This window comes from Rattus norvegicus, chromosome 4 (genome assembly GCF_036323735.1).
Source record: "Rattus norvegicus strain BN/NHsdMcwi chromosome 4, GRCr8, whole genome shotgun sequence".
NCBI lineage: Eukaryota > Metazoa > Chordata > Mammalia > Rodentia > Muridae > Rattus > Rattus norvegicus.
The window spans coordinates 97,801,804-97,825,439 of NC_086022.1; the positions used below are offsets into that span (position 1 = coordinate 97,801,804).

The window sequence follows — 23,636 nt, forward strand, 5'->3', positions numbered from 1 at the left end:
TCGTACCAGCAACTTAACAAATCTGGTAGTTCTAGAACAAAACAAGGAAACACACCCAAGAGGAGTAGATGGCTGGAAATAATCAAACACAGGGGCAAAATCAACCAATTAGAAACAAAGAGAACTATACAAAGAATCAACAAAACTAAGAGCTGATTATTTGAGAAAATCAACAAGGTAGTTAAACCCTTAGCCAGACTAACCAGAGGGCTCAGAGAAAGTATCCAAATTAATATAATCAGAAATGAAAAGAGAGACATAGCAACAGAAACTGAGGAAATTAAAAAAAAACATCAGATCCTACTACAAAAGTCTATATTTGGATTTGAGAGATGGCTCAGAGGTTAAGATTACTGACTGCTCTTCCAGAGGTCCTGAGTTCAATTCCCAGCAACCACATGGTGGCTCACAACCATCTATAATGAGATTCAACGCCCTCTTCTGGTGTTTCTGAAGACAGCTACTGTGTACTCCTATACATAACATAAATAAATCTTTTTTAAAAAGCCTATACACAGGGCTGGGGATTTAGCTCAGTGGTAGAGCGCTTACCTAGGAAGCGCAAGGCCCTGGGTTCAGTCCCCAGCTCCGGAAAAAAAAAGAACAAAAAAAAAAAAAAGGCTATACACAGCAAAACTGGAAAATCAAGATGAAATGGATGATTTTCTAAACAGATACCAGGTATCAAAGTTAAATCAGGACCAGATAAACTATATAAACAGTCCCATAACCCCTAAGGAAATAAAAGTAGTAATTAAAAGTCTCTCAACCAAAATTAACTCAGGGCCAGATGGTTTTAGTGAAGAATTCTATCAGATCTTCAAAGAAGATCTAATACCAATACTTTGCGAACTATTCCACAAAACCGAAGCAGAAGGACACTACTTAATTTATTCTATAAATCCACAGTTAGGTTGGTACCTAAATGTGTTGGCACACAAAGACCCAACAAAGAAAGAGAACTTCAAACCAAATTTGTTTACTAATATCTATGCAAAAATACTCAATAAAATTCTTAAAAGCTGAATCTAAGAACACATCAAAATGATCAAGTAGGCTTTATCCCAAGGATGTAGGTATGGTTCAATATACGGAAATCTATCAAAGTAATCCATTATATAAACAAACTCAAAGGAAAAAAATCACAGAATCATCTCATTAGATGCTGAAAAAGCCTTTGACAAAATACAGCACACCTTTATGTTAAAAATCTTGGAAAGAACAGGAATTCAAGACACATACCCAAACATAATAAAAACAAACCAACAACTAACATCAAATTAAATGGAGAGAAACTTGAAGCAATCACATTAAAATCAGGGTCAAGGCTGCCCACCCTCTCCCTATCTATTCAATATAGTACTCGAAGTTCTAGCTAGAACAATTAGATCAAAAGGAGATCAAAGGGATACAAATTAGAAGGAAAGAAGTCAATTTTTTTTGTTTGTTCTTGTTAAATTTTGTTGGCATCACGCTCATCTCTTTACAGAAGAACTCAGCCTACACCCTAGAATGTAGACTTCTGGAGGGGAAGTGCTCCGGGAAGCAAGCCATGATGCAGGGCAGGACCTCAGGAGGGGACAGAACTGCCAGGACTCAACCCAAGAGACTGTGGGTTAGTGCTGGGCCACACTTGGGTGGGTGGGAAAGGAGGGGATCTGCTAACCTACAGGTACCACAACCCTGAAAGGAGCACCTTCTAGAACAAAGGTAGAGTCACTGGGACAGGTCTGGTGGGGTTCTCCTTTCCTCTTTGAGTAGGACAGTGATCTAAGGGCATTGGGAAGTGTTGAACAGAAGAAAAACAGAAAGGGAGAAAATGATAATTTTAATTTCTGAAGTAACAGCAATTTATCCATTGTATACACTACTGTATTATGCAAATCAACCTTTTGGAAAATTTAGACACAGAAGGGAACTGTCTCACTCAGTTTTCCCTCTGGAGAGATGAAAAGCTTTTTGGCTCTTAAGTCTGTGATAAAAGGCGTACATAATTCTTGTGTCTACTGTACAGAATACTGCCGCTAGCTGGACTTCCAAATTTGAGTCTCTAACACTCTGTAATCCAGACAGGGTTCAACCCTCCACCTTGCACGCCTGCGTTAGAGGACTTAAACACACAACCCAGGAATTCCTTACACTAATTTATACATTTTAATTGGTTGCATATATTAACATGTACTATAAGATTCTTTTCTAAGAAGCATTACATAATAAATGGATACTGTAAAAAGATCTGATTAGTTAAAAGTAACAAGCATTAACAGATACATACAAAACAGCCTGCTCAGAACGGAGCCTGGGCACCAGCCTTCCCACAGGACCTTCAAGGAGGGTAGGGGTAAAAGACCACAAGACCGTTAAAAAAAAATCAGATAATTAGACACAGATGAACTGTGAACAGTTCTCTCACTTTCCAGTGGACAAAAAGAGTAAGCTTTCCACGCCCACTGCACCCCAGAGCACCCAGGGTCTCCGCCATATGCCATACACAGGGCTCACGGTGGACAGCTGCCCCAGGAGCCCTGACAGGCACAGGCTGGAGTTTGCTTGCTGTGTGTGTATGTCTGTGTGTGTGCATGTGTGTATGTGTGTGTGTGGAGTTTCTTTTGGCAGCTGGATGTGAGAGCTATTTACTATTTGTGGGTGATAGGATAGTATACATAAGTGACCTCAAAACTCCTTTAGCTCATAAACAACTTCAGCAAAATGGCTGGATATAAAATTAACTCAAGCAAATCAGTAGTCTTCCTCTACACAAAATATAAATGGGCTCAGAAAGAAATTAGGGAAATGACATTCTTCATAATATTCACAAATAATATAAAATACCTTGGTGTGACTCTAATCAAGCAAGTGAAAGATCTGTGTAAGAACTTCAAGTCTCTGAAGAAAACTTGAAGAACACCTCAGAAGATGGAAAGATCTCCCATGCTGAAGGATCAGTACGATTAACAGTAAAAATGGCCACTTTACCAAAAGCAATCTACAGATTCAATGCAATCCCCATCAAAATTCCAACTCAGTTCTTCACAGAGATAGAAAGAGTAATTCTCAACTTCATCTGAAATGACAAAAAAACCAGGATAGTGAAAACAATTCTCAACAATAAAAGAACTTCTGGAGAAATCATCATTTCTGACCTCAAGCTGTACTCCAGAGCAATAGTGATAAAAACTGAATGGTATTGGTACAAAGACATACAGATCAAAGAAATAGAATTGAAGACCTAGAATTACCCCACACAACTATGGTCACTTGATTTTTGACAAAGAAGCTAAAACCATACAGTGGAAAAATGAAAACATTTCAAAATGGTGCTAATTCAACTGGCTGTCCAAATGAAGAATGCAAATTGATCCATTTTTATCTCTTTGTATAAAGCTCAAGTCCAAGTGGATGAAGTACCTCCACATAAAACCAGATACCCTGAATCTAGTAGAAGAGGACAATGGGAAAGAGCCTTGAACATATCAACAAAGGAGAAAATTTCTTGAACAGAACACCAATGGCTCAGGCTCTAAGATTAACAATTGATAAGTGGGATCTCTTGAGATTGGAAAGCTTCTTTAAGGCAAAGGACACTGTCATTAGGACAAAACAGCAACCTAAAGATTGGCAAAAATTCTTTACCGACGCTATACCCTATAGAGGGTTAATATCCAAAATATACAAAGAACTCAAGAAGTTAGACCCCAGGAAACCAAGTAACCCAATTAAAAAATAGGGTAGAGAGCTAAACAAAGAATTTTCAACTGAGAAATCTCAAATGACCAAGAAGCATCTAAAGAAAGTTTCAATATCTTTGGTTATCAGAAAATTCAAATCAAAATGACCCTGAGATTCTACCTTGTACTAATCAGAATGGTTAAGATCAAAAACTCAGGGAACAGCAGATGTTGACAAAGATGTGGAAAAAGAGGAACACCCCTCCATTGTAGATGGGATTGCAAGCTGGTATAACCACTTTGGAAATTAATCTGGCGGTTCCTCAGAAAATTTGAAATAGTTCTTTCTGAAGACCCAGCTATACCAATTATACCCAAAAGATGCTCCTACATATAACAAGGACACATGTTCCACTATAGTCATAGCAGTCTTATTTATCATAAGACAAAGCTGGAAACAACCCAGATGTCCCTTAACAGAGGAATGGATACAAAAAATATGGTACATTTACACAATGGAATACTACTCCTCAGCTATTAAAAACCACGACTTCATGAATTTTGCAGGCAAATGTATGGAACTAGAAAATAACATCCTGAGTGAGGTAACCCAAACCCAAAAATACATGGTATGCACTCTCTGATAAGTGGATATTAGCTCACAGCTCAGAATACAATTCACAGACCATATGAAGCTTAACAAGAAGGAAGGCCAAAGTGTGGATACTTCAATCCTACTTAGAAGGGGGAACAAAATAGTCACAGGAGGTAAAGGGTGGGAGAGACCTAGGTGAGAGAGGGGAGAGGGGAAAGAGTGGCAGGATCAAGTACGGGAAGAAACAGGAGAAAAGTCCAGAGGGTCTGGAGAATGAATAGAAATAAGTAGCAATGGGGAATGGGGAATGTGAGGAACCACTAGAAAGTCGCAGACACCAGGGATGTGAGATGCTCCCAGGACCCAATGGGGATGGCATTAGTTTAAATACCCACAGAGGGGAGATAGAACCTGAAGAGACCATCTCCTGTAGATAGGCATGGCCCCCCAGTTGAGGGATGGGGCCATCCATCCATCTCAAAAATTTCAACCCAGAATTGTCCCTGTTGAAAGGAAATGCAGTGACAAAAAATGAAGCAGAGACTGAAGGAAAGGCTATCCAGAGACTGCCCCACCTTGGGATTCATCTCATCTGCAGACACCAAACCCCAACCCTACTGATGATGCCAAGAAGTGCTGTCCTCTGGGAGGCTCTGCCAGCATCTGACTAAGACAGATGAAGATACTCATAGCCAACAATTGACTGAATCTGGGGACCCCAATGAAAGAGTTAGGGGAAGGACTGAAGGAGCTCAAGGGGATTGAAACCCCATAGGAAGAACAACAATATCAGGACCCCTGCAGAGTTCTCAGGGTCTAAACCACCAACAAAGAGTATACAAGTAGAGAATGGCTTTATTTGGCATCAGTGGGAGGGGAGACCCTTGGTTGTGTGGAGACTTGTTGCCCCAGGAGAGGTGGATTCTAGAGGGGTGAGGCAGGAGTGGGTGTGTGTGTGGGAGAGCACCCTCTTAGAGGCAAAGGAGGGGTGCTAGGATGGGAGATTTGTGAAGGGGAGACCGGGAAGGGGGATAACATTTGAAATGTAAATAAATAAAATAATTTTAGAATGTCCCATCTCTTAATTCTATCCCATCAGGGATCAGGACTTCATTATATGAATTTTGTGGGAAGATGAACTTGAGTTTATAGCAGGGAAGAAATATAAGAAGGCTCCCAGATGTCTCTTGGGTGTTGTGTTTCACCTTGGCATTGACTCCCCTAGGGAGTTTGCTCTAGCCTTTCGAGATAAATTGCGTCTCTTGGAGTCTGAAGTTCTGACTGGTTGGCATTATGTCCCATCTCCTGGTGTAGTTCCTGCTGCAAACACATTTCTCGAAGGCTATACTTTCTATTTCAAGGAATACTACTTTCTATTAGTGAGCTGGCCACCATTTATCAAAATTAATGTACAGGCATTTTCATCCTTAGGGGTAGGAACAAGCTTAAGGAAGGCCAAAGAAGGGGCAAAGGTTGAACTTCTGGCTAGATCACAAATGGGTTCCTCCCTAATGAAGTGTTTGCATACGAATCCTTTTAGTACTGTAGAGAGCCCTTCATTCTCATTTTCTACAGTCTTAGACAGAGATAGAAGCATGGCAATCTTTGAGCTTATTCTAATGGTTGACAACCATGATTTGTGGGCCAAATCCAGCCTGGTGTCTACTTTTGTAGAGTAGCAAACAATCATAATAGCTTGGCATTTTTAAATGGCTATAAAATGAGAAATGTCATTTTTTTACTAACACATGGAAACTTTGTAAAATCCAAATGTTGGTATTCATACATGGAGTTTTCTTGGAACCCAGCCATGTCTTTGGTTGATGCCAACCCCTGCTCAAGACATTTCAAGAACAACTTTTAACAACTGCAGAGACTATACAATATCCAAAGCTACCAGGATTAACTCTCTGCAGATAAACTGTTTGCAAATTTGCAAGCTTCACTGTGATGAAAGGTTTGTTATCTGAGATGTTAGAATAGCTCCAGAATTTGATTGTTTATATCCATCTTAATAATGATAATAGGTTAGTATAATATATGAATGAATGAATGAAATGAATGAATGAATGTAGTTCCTAGCTTTTCAATGTGAGGAAGTGTGGCTTTGATGGGCCTCTCCCTTGGACATCTTTCACTCATCTGTGTTGCCATCATGACATGAAGCACATCTTTGCCACTCTGGCCTAAAGACAAGCATTCCATGCCACCTCAGTTAACTCCTCAAATTAATTGAGGTGAGTAGCACTCAAACATGTGAGCAGAGAGTCATGTATATGGAAGGCCTATTCATCATAGTGGAACTTCCTGTTAGGTGTTGTGAGTGGTGAGTATGCACAGAAGTATCTAGATACTTCTGAGTTCAAATTCATGAGTTTTGTCTTACTAGAAAACATAGTATCGATTCCCTAGAGTCAGGACTGCTTTTGATGGATGATGAATTATGGACTGTTCCTCAGAAAGTGACCTAGTTTCCTTTCTTCTCCCCTTCCTTAGTGGTCATTTCTCTGGAAGACCATGACTGGAGTCAAATTTAACAGCAAAGGAAGGTACACGTGGAGTGAAGGGAGCCTTCACAAAGGTGGGATGACACACACAGCCGCCCCTTGTTTTTAGAAGCTGAGGTTACAGAGAAAGAACCATAAATCATTCACAGTTTCGGAGAGTAAAGCACGTTACATGTGACTAGACACTTAAAAGGGTTAAAGGGAAGAAGTGTTAGAAAAAAACTTCACACATTTGGGTTTGCATCAGTTGGTGTTTCAAAGGGAAACTGATGACAGAAGAGTGGTAAGGGGTGTAAACCACACAGCTTAAAGTAAGAGCAGAGCATAGACAGCCCACAGAAAGATCATACCAGGAAAGCAAGATGCAGGCATTGAAAGGAAGCAAACAGGGTGAGCTGGGCCATGTTTCAGCTCTCTGAGTACCTGCTCTGCTCTGAACACAACAGCCCCACAGTGACTGGTGGCTTATCTAAAACAAATTAGCGTTACTAGTTTGCCTTGGGGAGGTTTTAATGTGTCAGATAAGTGCTAAGAAAATAAGAAAAGAAAAGCCTTTTTGGTATATCTAAGTTAGTCATTATTCAGTGTAAAGTGACAAGGATTCATGAACCATGAGTTTCTGCAGCTTTAGCTCAGCCCCGTGGGATGTAATAATGTAGTTTACAGATATTTAGACCCATTTACTATCTTGGATATCAAATGTGACCCATTTGAAAAATTCTATTTGTATTTTGCAAACAAAATTTAATCCATGAGGTATTTTAAGAGAATATTACTTTATACTGGGTGTGGTGGTCCATGTCTTTAATCCCAGCACTTAGGAGGCAGAGGCATGCATACCTCTGAGTTTGAGGCCAGCCTCGTCTACAAAGCGAATTCTAGCCAGCCAAGGAAACAGACAGACAGAGAAACCCTGTCTAGAAAAAACAACAAAAATTACGTCAACTACATTAAATAGTGCAAAGAAAATCTCTGGACAACAGAGGGGTCATGTGGCCTTTAGTTAAAAAAAGATATTTTAATTACCACATACTAGATGAATCCATTTTAAATATTTTCTTACATGGAGAAATACAATTATCAGAAGATAAGAAGATTATTATTCAAACTCTGTTGTGTATAATAGTCTCGTAGTAGGTGACAGGTCTGTCTGGGGCCTTGGATGCCACCAGGCCATCACTGTTAAGTGTCATTACTTACCAAAAAGTATTAAAAGGCTGGGTGTGGTGGCTCAAGCCTTTAATCCCAGCAATAGTGAGGCAGAGGCTGAAGGATGAGTCTAAGGCCAGCCTGGTCTACATATCCAGTTCCAGGCTAGACAGAACTACTAATAAGACCCTATCTTAAAACAAACAAACAAACAAACAAAACCAACCATCCCAACCCCCCATCTATTAAGAGCTCAAAGAGTACAGGTCAATCACAAGGCTGCTTCTTATATACACATATTCCACCTTTTCAAACAATCACTTAGATGTAATACTATAATTTACAGTAATATTATAATTTCAGCTGTGCACAGGAGTGGACATTTTTAATCTCAACATGTGGGAAGCAGAAGCAGGCAGATCATTTTTGAGTTCAAGGCCATCAAGGTATCCATAGTGAGTTCCAAGCCAGTCTTACTTACTTACATAGTAAGAATTTGTCTCACAAAACAAAACTCCAGACAGTAATGATCAATTTATTATATGCCAGTCACTTTTCTTTGTTAGTTATCTACACAAAGTATTGTAACAGGGCTCTAGACCTTAGAAGGTCTCCAGATCTTCGCAAAACTGACTTCATGATGATAGTACCATTCAGGCTGTAAAACTCAACTCTTAGACAACATCACCTGCCAAAACTAAAACAGAGGACTAATCTGTCAAAGTCCATAGAGTTCTGGGAAAGTCTCAAAATGCTTTTTAGCTTCTGTAGTTCTGATTCTGGCTAACTGTTCTTGTTAACGGAAGTGTGCTAACCCAGGACATGTCTTTCTTTCATTGTTACTTTCTTTGTTTCTTTCTTTGTTTCGTTCTCTCTCTCTTTCTTTCTGCTTAAAAGCTCACCCTGAGAAAGGCCCAGGGCTACACTAAGGATCCCAAACTTAATGTTTTATCCAGCCAACTAATAAAGACATGGCTTAAACCCATGTCCAAGCTGTCTTCTCTGGTGGATATCCTACACTGTATAAAAAGTTCTATACCATACCACTAACAAGTGCTTAAAAAACAAGAGTGTTCTTGTGAATTCAAAGGCTTTTTTGATTGGGAAGTGTTTTCTAGACACAGCAGGGGCACATTTGAATTCACAGCAGTTGAAACAGCATGTCCAGCTAGACAAAGTTCATGGAGAGGTAGGACTCATGCCCACCTCCTGCTAAGGAGCTATTGGCAGTTGATAACTGCTGGGCGAGGGAGAGTCAGTTTTCTTCCAAGCTGGTGGTTCTTGGTGGATTCACTGCCTTCCAGTGAAGACCACACATCTAGAATAAATGGGTAGCATAAATTGTACTTGATTCTTAAAAACAAACAAACAGAAAAAAAGGACATAGTTGTGTAGATTATTTATGAATCTGGCAGATGTTGGAGGAGGGGGTGAACCTGATCAAACTTTTAAAGAACCAATAAGAACAAGGAAAACATTTTCAATATGATGATATGATGTTTCAATAAAATATTTGCTTATATTTCAATGATACTGATTTCTTAGGAATTACCAAAAAGAAAAACCCATTCATTAGGTCAAAACTTATTATGCTGCTCCTGGTCCTAGGCCTCCCTTGAGCAGTGTAACATTGGGCGAAGTCTTGAAGAAGTAAAATTAAGCATTTGGAGAAAAGAGACATCGTTGGATATGACTTTTATTTTAGGATACTGTTTTCAGACATTCTATCAAGCTTTTGGTATACTTAAAATAGTTTCAAATTGCAATTTATAATTTTCAAAGAACCAAAGAGATAAATTACCAAAGAAATGAGATTAATCCTGGTTACAGCTTTGGGGAATAACAGTTACTGAGGTAGTAAAAATTAAGAACTGGACAGTGGTAAAGTGGTGGCTTGACATATGGCAGACAAGGGCAGGGCCTGTCTGTGCCTGTTAAATCTCTTGCATCATAAAACTTACCTTCCTGGGCAGTTTCTATACAGCATGCCCCAAAAGAGTCTGCTCCAAGGAAGACTTGGCCTCTTCCCCCTTTTTTTTTCTTCTGGATGCCTACCTTCCTCTGGTGTTCGAGTTCTCAGTGACTCACTCCAATTACTCCAACTTCCCTGAGAGAGATGTAGCTTAGAGGAGATCTGAAATTCATATTCTGTGAATGGTCTCAGATCTTGCAGGTCATATCTTCCTTTGGCATTTGTAGCATTAACCTTGAATTAGATGAGATTTGCTTCATTGAGATACAATGTTTGTGTATTCTTATAGAGAGCATTGTGAGAGTTCACCACAGGCATACTGTATGCAATGGCCAAAGCATGGAGACAAGGCTCCCCTCCCCATAAAGCAGTAAGCATTGGGACTGGAGAGATGGCTTCAGTGACTAGATACCGGGTATTCTTCCAAAGGACCTGAGTTTGATTCCCAGAACTTAATGGCAGCCCACAATCATCTACAACTTCAGTTCCAGAAGTTCTGATTGGATATTCTTTTCTGGCTTCTGCAGGCACCAAGCAGGCATGTGACACACACACACACACACACACACACACACACACCACACACACATACATAAATCAGGCAAAACAATCATACATTTTAAAAAAACACAACTGAAAATTGCAAGCATTTTCCTGGGAATTCACACTCTTCTGACCACTCTGAAGTACTTCATGGGTTACTTCAGCTGTTAGATGTTACTGTGCCAAGAGTGAGCCTGATATCGCTCCTCTATTCAGACAACCCTTTCCTTCCTCCCTCCCCTTCCTAGACTCCAGTGACAAATCTTGTTGAATAGAATGAAATAGCAGGGCAGAGTCTATAAAGTACCTACAGTAGCAAATGGATATAAAGAGGAAGTAACTTGGTGGTACAGTGTGCCCTAGGCATGTACAAACTCATATACATAAAGATAATAAAAAGGATAATATAAAGAATTTTTGAAAGATTTATTTATTCATTTCTTTGTGTGTTTGCTTATGTGTGTGCCTGAAAGTTTGTATGTGGACCGTGTGTGTAGGAGTTAGAACTGGCATTACAAGCAGTCGAGAGCCACTCAGTGTGCGTGCTGGGTACCAAAGCCAAGTCCTCTGCTGCTGAGCCATTTCCCCATCCACATACAGAGAATTTTAACCTGAAAGGGCAAACTAGATAAGATGACCATTTAAATTCTCCAGATCTACCATTCAGTGAGAATAAATAATGTTAGGGTTACTGAATATGGGAAGTTAACCTAATACAATTGTTTCTAAATAAAAAAGTCTCTAGGGATTAATAACCTATCTATTGGGGGCTGGGAAGATGGCTCAGTGGTTAAGAGTCCCAGACAGCTACAGTTCAATTCCAAGCACTCGCATGGTGGCTCACACTTGTCTGCAATTCCAGTCCCAGAGGATCTGTCCTCTTCTAGCTTCCATGAGCACCAGGCACACATGGCAGGCCAAGCTAGCTTGGAACTCTAGCCTCTCTCTTAGCCTTTAAAATGCTCAGATTATAGGTATATGTCATTACCCTAGTCCATAACTATATCAGTTTTTAAAGCCACATGGAGAAATTTCTACATTATATATAATTAGCAATATGATGAATATTTTAATGTAGATATAAAGCTGGTTTTAGGGAAAAAAAGTTAGTTACAGTCTCTTGGGTATCAACTCTATGTGAATCCAATCCTTTGCTATTATTATAAACCACTGTACTTTATAAAATTCTTGAAGAACTTTATAAAATTCTTGAAGAATATGAGGACTCTCTATTGTACTCCACTTGTCCACATCATAACATTGATATGACAAGACAATTTTCTTGATTTCTAGTAGAATATATTTTAGTATATTTTAAGGGAACAGAAATAAAGAGCATTCAAATTTAGTCCTATTTTTTTATTATAAAAAATGATAATGCCAGTAAGCTCTTGCTGAAAAAAATGTGAAGACCTGAGTCAAATTTCCAGAATCTGTGTAAATCTAGGCACAATCCTAAGCTTCTATAGTGAATGAAGTGTGGAGACAGGAGAATCTCAGCAGCTCACAGGTTGCTAGCCTGGGGTATGGGCTAGCCTGGGTTATGTGTATGTGAACAGCAAACACACCCTATCTCAAACAGGATGAAAGTGGGATGTAGACCCTGACACTCAGGGTTATTCTGACTTCCACATCCATGCCATGACACATTGTGCACCCTCATCACCCTCCCACACACAGTGTGGTGTGTAATATACAAATTGAAGTGCTTTTCTTGGGAAAATCTAGTGCCATATAAGCCTCTGGGTACATACTCTAACATTCTTTTCTAATATGTTTTTAATGTTATAAAAGGATATTGAGGAAGGGGATAGAAGAATAAGGAGAAACAAAACACTATGGCTTAAAACCTTCAGACTCAGGGCCTATAAAAGGGCTCAGCAGGTAAAGGTGTTTGCTGTGCAAACCTTATGACCTAAATCTTATCCCTAGAAATCACAGTAGGAAGAGAGAACTGACTTCTAAAAGTTGTTCTCTAACCTCCACTTACTCACTGTGACACACACACACACACACACACACACACACACTAACAGTAACAATAGTAAAATAAAATTTAAGAATCAGGAAGTAGAGGGGTTGGGGATTTAGCTCAGTGGTAGAGCACTTGCCTAGCAAGCTCAAGGCCCGGTCCTCAGCTCCGATTTAAAAAAAAAAATCCTTGGGTTCAATTCCCAGCACCTTCTACCAAACAACCAAACCTGCCTTCTAAAGAAAAGACTGTTAGCTCAGTGGTAGAGCGCTTACCTAGGAAGCGCAAGGCCCTGGGTTCGGTCCCCAGCTCCGAAAAAAAGAACCAAAAAAAAAAAAAAAAAGACTGCTGGGAGGTCATGAGATTGCTTAATGGGTAAAGGAGCTGGCTGAGAAGTTGAAAACTTGATTTTGATCATCAAGGTCTCCATGGTGGAAGGAGGGAACCAATTCCTGTCAGTTATTTCTCTGACCAACACACACACACACACATGTAAACAAAAGTAAAAAATGAAAATACAACTCAGACTCAGGGGTCAACATATTTCTCATATGTTTGTCTACACGCTCATGTATATGCATGTAGAGACCACAGGTCAATGCTAGGTGTCTTCCTCAACTGCTTATCCACTGTTTGTTTATTTGAGAAAAAGTTTCTCACTGAACCAGCCTCTTGCAGACTGGCTGGGCTAGCTGACCAATGCCCTCCAGGCATCCTCTTGCTTCAGTGCTGGAGTCACAGACACAGGCTGCCATGCCCCACTTGCCCAAATCAGGCCCTCGTGCTTGCTCAGCAAACACTTTACCCACTGACTCATCTCTCCAATGCCAATATTTCTTAACGGAGAGATGGCTCAGTGATTAAGAGTACAAACTACTTTTGCAGAGGACCCAGTTTTGGTTCCCAGCACCTATATGGTGGCTCAGAACAATCTGCAAGTCCAGCCCCAGGGGATCTGATGCCTTTTTCTGGTTTCCAGGGGCAGGAGGCACACATACATACAGGGAAACTGTTGTACACATAAATTTTTTAAAAGGTAGACAGGTATATACATTTTCTTGATAGATTTGAAATGATGTATTATTAACTCCTTATTAGTTGACATGACAAGATGAACAATGTCAAGGACTCTTATGGATTTTCTCCCATCCCTCTAAAGGCTATTACCATATTCCAGGATGTGCTGTTAAGAGGCTGGTATCTGAGTCGATTGAGTACCACTTGCCCCTCATCTTCCCACTGCAGTGTACATCTGCTCCCAGAAGCATTTAGAAAGTTGATTCTGATGTCCCACGGAGGAAGAGGCCTCACTAGTAACCAAGACAAACCAAAATGTGCAAGTCAGGCTTTGCGGCCAGAGACTGCTTAAGCTATTGAAAATGTTGGTTTCAAGAGTGTCAGCTAACCTGGACTGGAGGCTCTCAGACTCTGAACCACCAACCAAAAGCCATACATGGGCTGGACCTAGGCCTCCCCGCACAAATGTAGCAGATGTGCAGCTTGGTCTTTATGTAGGTCCTGAACAGTTGAAATGGGGGCTATCCCAAAAGCTGTTGCCTGTACTTGGATATGTTCTTCTGGCTGGGTTGCCTTGTCTGGCCGCAGTGGAAAAGGAAGTCCCTAGCCTGAAAGATACTTGGAGTGCCAGGGTGAGGTGATTCCCAGGTGTGCCCCAACCCACTCAGAGGAGAAGAAGATGGGGGAATGGAGGAAAGATTGTTGGCGGGGGCGGGCAGTGACTGGGATGGGGGTAGTGAGCAGGATGTAAAGTGAAAAAGTAAAGAAAAAGTAAATAAAATAAGTAAATAAAAATAAAGTTTCGGGTTGGGGATTTAGCTCAGTGGTAGAGCGCTCGCCTAGCAAGCGCAAGGCCCTGGGTTCAGTCCTCAGCTCCAGAAAAAAAAATATGGTTTCACTACTCAGCCGTTGAAATAATTGCCCTTAACCCAATCTAATCTTCACAAAAAAAAAAAAAAGATTTGTTGATTCCATTTAATAGATTTAAAGAAAACCAATATGCCAGTGACTGCGAAGGCAAAGGTGGCAAGTGATAATGCTTAAGAAAAAAAGTTAGAACAATGCCAAGCAACCAGAGCTTCCAGGGACTAAGCCACTACCTAAAGACTATACATGGACTGACCCTGGACTCTGACCTCATAGGTAGCAATGAATATCCTAGTAAGAGCACCAGTGGAAGGGGAAGCCCTGGGTCCTGCTAAGACTGAACCCCCAGTGAACTAGACTATGGGGGGGAGGGCGGTAATGGGGGGAGGATGGGGAGGGGAACACCCATAAGGAAGGGGAGGGGGAGGGGCTAGGGGGATGTTGGCCCGGAAACCAGGAAAGGGAATAACACTCGAAATGTAAATAAGAAATACTCAAGTTAATAAAAAAAAAAAAAAGAAAAAAAGTTAGGAAAGTTCTGGAAAAATGGAAAAAGAACAAAGGGAAGGATGGTGGTGCAGTCATGAGCAGTTTTTAAAGAGACAGAAGGTGGACAGGGAGAGTGGTGGAGAGCCAACAGGTACGCTAATAGTAAGGAGAGACGTGGCATGAGAAGGAACTACAGGCAGCACAGAAAGACACTCAGGCCCACCCGGATGGTTATAAAGTGGGATGCTTGAGATTGGCTTCTAATTTACTAGGCCAATTCTCTTGTTCAGGTGATGGGACTGGCTCCTTACAGTTCCCAGAGGTGAGGGGTAGAGGCTAGCATTCTTTTTTTTTTTTTTTTTTTTTTTTTTCGGAGCTGGGGACCGAACCCAGGGCCTTGCGCTTGCTAGGTGAGCGCTCTACCACTGAGCTAAATCCCCAACCCTGAGGCTAGCATTCTTACAGCAGATGCTTTTGTATCCTGGTATATTATATGGGCAGTGTACACAGTGGGGTTAGCCAGTGGGATGGAGAGCCACTGGAACTCTCTTCAGTCAGTGCTGTCACTGGCAGCTGCTTCTTACATGGGAAGAAGTGAGAAACTCTTATTTCTCTAAGAGAATGAGTCTGAAAGTCCCATTTGGTTGCACTTCTATGTGGCTACAGGCCAGCCCTTCTTTTACATGCATCAGAATAGTCTTGTACTTTGTACTTTGTCTGCAGCTTTTAGTTACTTTCCATTAGCTCCTATTTCCTTTAAAATAACTACGTATGGAAGATTTGAATGAGTTTTAAAAAAATAATTTTTATGTGCCAGTGAATGACGCTGAATAGTTGTAGTAGAATTTACCTATGTCCAAGAATGTGAATGTATGCAGAAGTGAAGAAGAATTTCCAAGATCATTGGTGGCAGTAACATGGACTATGAACCTGGATTCGGCTAAATCAGGGGTCAGATTGATCCCAAGATCCAGACGACTACAATTCTGACGATTGTCAGAATAACACTGGTTCTGATAGGTCACATTGTTTGGTCCAGTTAACCTGTAACCAAAACAAAACTGTGTTTAGCAATATACTTTCATGCTGCTTCCTGCAAAAACTACAAAAGAACAAAATGTTCTAACATCGAAAATTCCAGACAGATGTTTTAAGGCTGGTCTTATTACTAGAGGATATATTGTGGGAATTCCTGAATTCTGTTCTTATTGATAGAGCCATGTTTCCTCCTTACCCCATTTTTTGGTCCAACCAAAATTTTTTTAAATGAGTGTTTATATAGAGGGGCATTTTGCCTACCCTGTACAATTCTCTAAACTATGGCAGTCATCATGGCTCCTCAGGGCAGTTCTAATCTTTATCCAAAAGACCTGTGAGCATCTGACTTAACATTGAGTGGAAATGTGTGAGCTCACAGTATGTCCATACTGTAGGTAGAAGGATCTAATCATGGTCCCACTGCCTTTTCTATCTCATGCTTGCCTAGATACAGCTGGGCCAGTGATGAGATTATGAGATATATACCAAGAAGAGAGGCTCCCGTATTCCCTCTTCTTGTGGACTCTGACATCAGCAAACTGTATTTTAAAAAGCAATTCCTCCAAGGTGGATAGGTTTCCTGGTTGCAGGAAAACTATCTTAGCCAAGGCCTTGGGCGATCTGAAGAAATCCTTGAATGAGAATATAGAGCCAAGATATCAGGGCTCACAGTTCAAACCGCTGAGGCAGCTCTCATTGACAGACACTGGGAACAATATTTACATTTTTAGGCAAGCTATCTATTGCTGCTTCTTGGCAAATAATAAAAGCATTTGATATTGCTGAAAGTCATGTAAGAGAATATACACAAAACAGCCACAAAGTGCTTTACTCACTGTAAAGTGTAATAGGTTTTCAGATAAGTAACTTTCCCAGAGTTCCAGGAGCAGGCCACAGTTCCATGCTCTCCTTTCTGGACACATGATATGCTTTGAGGTGACTCTGGAGCAACTTTGAAAAGGAAGAGCAAGATTTAATGTTAGAAATATTCCACAGGTGACATCAAGACCACAGTGCCATTGTTTGTCAGTATATTGATAGTGTCTTCCACATGTCCCACAAATCTAGTTGAAGCCATATTCTATCAAGTTCATATTTGCTCCCAAGGCACACATTTTCTCTAATAATTAAAGCAATAGTGATGAATACTGATCACTTTCTGTAACTTAAGCCCCATGCCAGGTGTGTTATAGGCAGGCAATCCTCAGCCAGAGCACTCCATAAAGTAAGATTATTTTTCATATTATTAAAGAGGAAACCAAGACAGGCGAACTATTTGGCCCACAGTATAAAACTTTGAAGGGCAGAATCAGGGCTTTGGTCTAGATGTGGCTGGCAAGCAATAATTCTAACACTTTTTGGAAACACAAACTTCTGAGAGGAATACCAATGCATTCTTCGAAAACTTTAAGACAGGCATGGTGGTACCCATCTGTAATTCCCTCACTCATGATGCTAATGTAGGAAGATTATGAATTCAAGGACATCCGAAGCTACATAGTTTGTGTCTGTCTCAACAAACAAACAAATAAAAACAAATCTTTACTGATGTCAATGTAAAGAAACTGTTTTCTGTCTATGCACATGAAATGGGCTGCCAAGACATTGTATCACTTGGAGTACTTTATGATCAGGTATAGATTATCTCTTATGCATACAGATGTTTACAGATTACATAGACCAGGCATAGGCTTAGCTGTCAAGACAAAGATATACAAGGCAAGGTGTCTAATTTAAAACAATGTATTTTTAAATTGCATATGGCTTTTTTGCCTGTGTGTATATTCAGGCATCATTTGTATGCCTGATGCCAAACAGTGTGTTGCTGGAGTTACAGATTGGTGTGAACCTTCATGTAGGTGCTGAGACTTGAATTCAGGTGGTCTGCAAGAATGGAATTAATGGAGGATTTTGAGAAAATATTTAGTTGCTTAGCCATCCCGTTTTACTACAGTACTGAGACTCTCATGCAGGTAAGATAAAAAACGCACACTGCAAAATCCTCCCATCTCTTCCAATGCTGTAACTGAGTGCATGTGGCCTTGGACAAGTTAACATTATTTAATCTCATTTATTGAATGATTAAAGCAATATATAACTCTCATGGTTTTATTTAATAAAATAATAAATATTCCTTTTGCTAAAATAATAAGCATTTCCTTATAAACATTTATTTAGGCATATATACCTCCTGAATATCTCAGTGGCTACCTGGAGGGACCAACCATGCAAGGCATAAAAGAGTTTTTATGGGATAAACATGGACAACTGGGGAGCTAGGTAAATGCTTTTTTGCATTTCTCACTATCATAGTTCCATGTGCGCCTCCTGGGAATGTCCTTAAATGACCAAAAAGTCTGCAGAATTTTCTGCTAGGGCTATTGCCTGCTTAGTAACATTATTATGTGGTACCATCATGTATACATAGTGGTATTTCAGTCTATAGGTCACATTTATGACAGTGATCCTATGTGATGTTTTCACCAGCTGATACTGTGTTAGCTTATTTTAAGTATACATTATGTTGTTTGCAAAATGGTGAGACTAATGGCACTTTTCTAGATCTACTCCAATACTAAATGATTCATTAACTATATTTTTTAACTCCTTTTCTCTCAGCTCTCTTCTTGAAGGACTAGCTTATCAGCTTTGCAATGGGCAAACTTCCAGGAAAGGACCCTAAGGATGGTGGTAGTTCCTTTTAACCTCTCTTAAGTGTGACAACCACTCATCAGGAGTAGTAGAGATGGAAGATTCCCTGCTGTGCAGTGAGCAAGGAAGAGGGGCCATTCAGCTGCTTGTTGCCAGCCTGAGTTCTAAGGGTTGGAAGAGACACTCCTCCAGCTCTTTAAGAGCTTGTAGCTTTGAATCAATATCCCCAATATATGATGATCTATTGGCAGAGAAACAAGGGCAGCAAGTAAGCAAATGTCCCTGATGGTCAGAGAAAGAGGGAAGGGAGAAGGAGAACAAGTAAGAGAGAGTGAAGCCAAGAGTTATGGATAGACTCAGTTGCTGAGTAAAATCCTAATTCTGTTATTTTCTGGACTTTTCACACTGAGATTCTCTTGCTGCTCTCACGACAAAAATAATTAATGTTATAGGAGAACAAAGAAATCTGTTTGGTGTTTGGGTTTCTATTGACATCATGAGAAACATACACAGAGACACAGACACAGACAGACAGACAGATACACACACACACACACACACACACACACACACACACACACACACACACACACACACAAATTGCTACTTCCTAAGAGTTCAGAAAGGAATTCTCACCACCGACTGAGATCTCCACTCCACACACTGGCACTGGTTGTGTCTTTTGAGAGTTGCTACAGTTTAGCTTGCAGACAAACAGAGTCATACCAAGAGACAGGTTGGTGACTTGAAATATGGAGGAATGACTAGGGTGGCCATGGACTTTTTTGCCATGGAGTTTTTCGACAAGGACATCATTGACAAACTTTAAGAGGATTAATTCGTTATAACTAGGATAATGCGAACAGCCTTGTTTGGGATTCAAAGAGCAGGAAATATTGGCAGTTGACCCAAGTGGAATCACAGGGGCAGGCTGGACAGTCACGGTGCCAAGCTTGCACACATCTGCAGGAAGAGACAAATACAAAACTCAGCTGGAAAGAAGACATCTATTTTCGAGGAAAAGTTTGTTCAATCCCCCTAGCAGGGTAAAATTAAAACTCATCAGATTATAGAACTAATAATAATGTACTTTGCTCCAGTGGCATTGGTGATGCTGGAGAACAGAAGACATTCATACTGAAGTATATTTTAATTAAATATATGCTCTTCTGAAAACATCCATGCTATAATCATAATCATAAGAGGAAAGTAGGAAGAAAACAACACTGAAAGAACATTCTGGAATGCAGTTCCAAATCTCTCTTGGAACTTTTCCAGATGTGGATTTCACACCAAACCACTCAAGGAGAGCTTTCCAGGATAAATCACATATGTACTATCACCTTTGTGATTTAAAATACTCATTTTAATAAATATATTAAGAAGAAAGAAAGACAATTTTATGACTTTAGAAGCATATATAGAAATATTTTCTTCTCTTAATATATCAGCTGTATCATGTATAACTAGTAACATCATTTTATAAGCAATATAAATACTCAAAGGCTCAGAAGTGTTATGAATTGGCATCATGGATGAAAATCAGAAGCCAGGCATAGTTCTATAATCCAAGCACTTGGGAGGCTGAAATGGGGCTTCACAAATTAGGTTTTAATTTTATTTCTTATTTATGTTATGCCACAGAACTTTTATGGAGGTTAGATGGGTTCACAGGATCAAATTCAAGTGGTTAGACTTTCACAGCAAGGACATTTACCTCCTATGCATCTTCTGGTTCTAAAATGTACCTTAATATAAAACGTGCATCTATTATGCTTCACATTTCTTAGGCAGTTTCTTAAGAGTAAATTCATGATTATGTATTGATATTATATCAAACCAGATAAGGTGATACTACAGAGCCAGATTTATCCATTAAATGTTAAAAGACTGACTACGAAATCCACTTGGAATACTTACCACAATGTGTGATTTGTTTGTACCTGAGAATTTAAACTGCAGTTCCTTTCACAGACTAGTTTATATCTTACCTATATTTGCTTTAATCAACAGCCACATGAACAAAAAAATAAGTGCCAATGAGCATCCTCTAACAGTGTGTGCCATGAGCAGTCAACTCCAGAATGCAACTCTTGCTCTCCTTGTAAAAGAAGACAAATTCATTCATGTTAAGCACATTCAGAAGCCAGCAGAACTACAACCTTCCAGAACAACTCAAGCACTATCATTTCCTCATATTGTTAAGACTGTAAAACTAGGAAACTGAAGAATCATAGGCACTTTCTACCTCCCATCTCAGTGAACCATGTTGGGGATGAGCAGAGGCTAAGAATGGTTTGGGTATCCCATTGTGTTTAGGCTGCTGAAGCTTGGCACAAAATGGCAGGATGAGAGTCCCCAAAGGAAGCGCAGAAGGTGCAGCTCAGTTTCATTGGAGACCCCAAAGTTTTGGAGATGCTAGTGCCATGGAATGATGGCAAAGGTAGCAGGATCTGTGAAGTCAGATTAAAACTCTAAGATATTGTTTGTGCTGAGACAAAACAGACCAGAAGACTGTACGTCATAGAAACATGACAATGAGCTTTACACTGTTGGATTTTGGGTTTGCTTTGATCTGATTGTGACAGAGCCCTGATTTACCCTTCTTGGAATAAGAAAATATTAAATTTATATTTGGTTTTAACAGGAAACCACAATTAAGAGACTTTGGAATCTTAGGTATTTTAAAAAGACTTACATGTTTAAGTGTTTGAATTTACAAAGACTATGGGATTTTTTAAAAAAAGTTTTATATTATAATATGAATAATGAGATAATAGGGATGAGCAAGAATGAGAAGGTTAGGGTTCAATAGTAATGTGTTTATGAAATTGAGTGGGGTCAATTTTTTTTTATTTCAATTTGATGCAGGGTAAAGTTATTTGGAAAGAGAGACTCTTAACTGAGAAAATATCCCTGTGATACAGCTCATGTTGGTGAGGATGTGGGAAAAGGCAAACACATATTCATTGCTAATGGGAGTGCAAATTTGCACAACTACAATTTCTCAGGAAGCTAGGAAAAGATCTACCTCAAGATTCATATATACTTAACTTGGGCATACACCCAAAGGACCCTATATCCTACTATGGAGACACTTGCTTATCCATGTGTTCTATTCATAGTAGCCAGAAATTGAAAATGGCCTAGATGTCCATCAACTGAAGAATGAATAAAAAAATATGGTACATTTATACAATTGAATTATTATTCAAATGCTAAAAAATATGAAAATAAATTTCACAGGTTAATGGATGGAGGTAGGAAAGTTCATCTAGGGATCCTCAGTAGACCTCATTCTCCTGTCCTTCATCTGACCTGTGGATCCTGAACAATACATGTTAGATTCCCTCCTACCACCCATCTTCCTTGCCCACTGAGTCCTCTGGGGCACCCAAGCTGCTCTGAGCAGTCTGAGTATTCCTGGCAGACTTCCATTCTCCTACCACCTCTCGGCCCACCTTCATCAGACCTGCTGATCAGGAATCATACAGCCCAAGGATACCCAGAAGAGGCCTGTCACACCAGAATCATTGATCTTAAACCCCCTCCCTTCACCCCAATACCTACTACAACAGGAACAACATCCAGAGACCAAAGCCATCCAAATTGCTAATGGCCTTCAAGAGAACACAATCAACAAAAGCCTTTGCAATATGACAATCAGAGCACAGATACCCTACTACAGCAAGCTCTGGATATCGTAACACAATCCAAGCACAAGAAAATGATCTTGTTTATAAAGATGATAGAGACCTTTAAAGAGGAAATGAATAAATCCCTTAAAGAAATACATTGAACAGGTGAAGGAAATAAATCAAACTGTGCAAGACCAGAAAGTAGAAATAGAAGCAACAAAGAAAACACAAACTGAAGGAATCCTGGAGATGGAAAACCTAGGGAAAAAAACAGGAACAGTTTCAAGCATCACCAATAGAATACAGGAGATGGAAGACAGAATCTTAGGAATAGAAGATACAATAGAAGACATTGATATATCAGTCAAAGAAAATGTTAAATCTAAAAAGTTCCTGACACAAAACATCCAAGATATCTGAAATACCATTGAAAGACTTAACCTAAGAATAATAGGAACAGAAGAAATTTAAAGGTCCAGAAAATATTTTCAACAAAATCATGGAAGAAAACTTCCCCAACCAAAAGATAGAGATGCCTATAAACATACAATAAACTTATAGAACACCAATCAGACTGAACCAAATAAAATAAAATTTTCCTACCACATAATAATCAAAACACATAATCTACATAACAAAGAAAAATATTAAAAAGGGAAAAGGGGAAGGCCAGGTAACATACAAAGGCCTATTAGAATTACACCCACCTGGCTTGAGATCCCATATGAACAACAATGACAAGCAACCAGAGCTTCCAGGGACTAAGCCACTACCCAAAGGCTATGTATGGACTGACCCTGGACTCTGACCTCATAGGTAGCAATGAATAGTCTAGTAAGAGCACCAGTGGAAGGGGAAGCCCTTGGTCCTGCTAAGACTAAACCCTCAGTGAATGTGACTGTTGGGGGGAGGGCGGTAATGGGGGGAGGATGGGGAGGGGAACACCCATAAAGAAGGGGAGGGGGAGGGGTTAGGGGGATGTTGGCCCGGAAACCGGGAAAGGGAATAACATTCGAAATGTAAAGAAGAAATACTCAAGTTAATAATTTATATATATATATATATAATATATATATAAAATATATATTTCTTTACAATTATTATATATATAATAATTTATATATATATATATATATATATATAAAATGTTTTCTAAACACCAAAAAAAAAAAAGAATTACACCCACCTTCTCAACAGAGATTCTAAAAACTAGAAGAGACTGGACAGATACCTTGCAACCTCTAAAAAAAACCCTACAGATGTCAACATAGACTATTATACCCACAAAACTCTCAATCATCATAGATGGAGAAAACAAAATTGTTTGAATCCACATTCAAACAATGTCTAGTCACACATTCAGTCTTATAGGAAATACTAGAAGGAAAACTCCAACTCAAGAAGGATAACTACATCTAAGAAAACAAAGGAACGAAGTAATTCCATACCAACAAAAACAAGGAACACACACACACACACACACACACACACACACACACACACACACACACATCACTAACATTACAATA

General features: G+C 39.7%; 1 protein-coding gene across 2 annotated transcripts in view; it reads right to left on the bottom strand.

The window, feature by feature from the left end:
- Il12rb2 (interleukin 12 receptor subunit beta 2) overlaps positions 1-23,636 on the bottom strand; it is an 88,849-nt gene that overhangs the window by 45,715 nt on the left and 19,498 nt on the right. Inside the window, exons 3-8 of one of the 2 annotated variants that reach the window (NM_001412558.1) lie at positions 20,461-20,570; positions 19,106-19,432; positions 16,654-16,768; positions 15,630-15,823; positions 13,574-13,716; positions 9,975-10,125 (exon numbers count right to left, since the gene is read on the bottom strand). In NM_001412558.1, the coding sequence (NP_001399487.1) occupies positions 9,975-10,125; positions 13,574-13,716; positions 15,630-15,823; positions 16,654-16,768; positions 19,106-19,432; positions 20,461-20,536 (1,006 nt within the window). In that variant the 5' untranslated portion in view covers positions 20,537-20,570. Of the gene's footprint in view, positions 1-9,974; positions 10,126-13,573; positions 13,717-15,629; positions 15,824-16,653; positions 16,769-19,105; positions 19,433-20,460; positions 20,571-23,636 lie in introns of those variants that run through there. The other variant, NM_001191750.1, reaches the window with a different exon arrangement.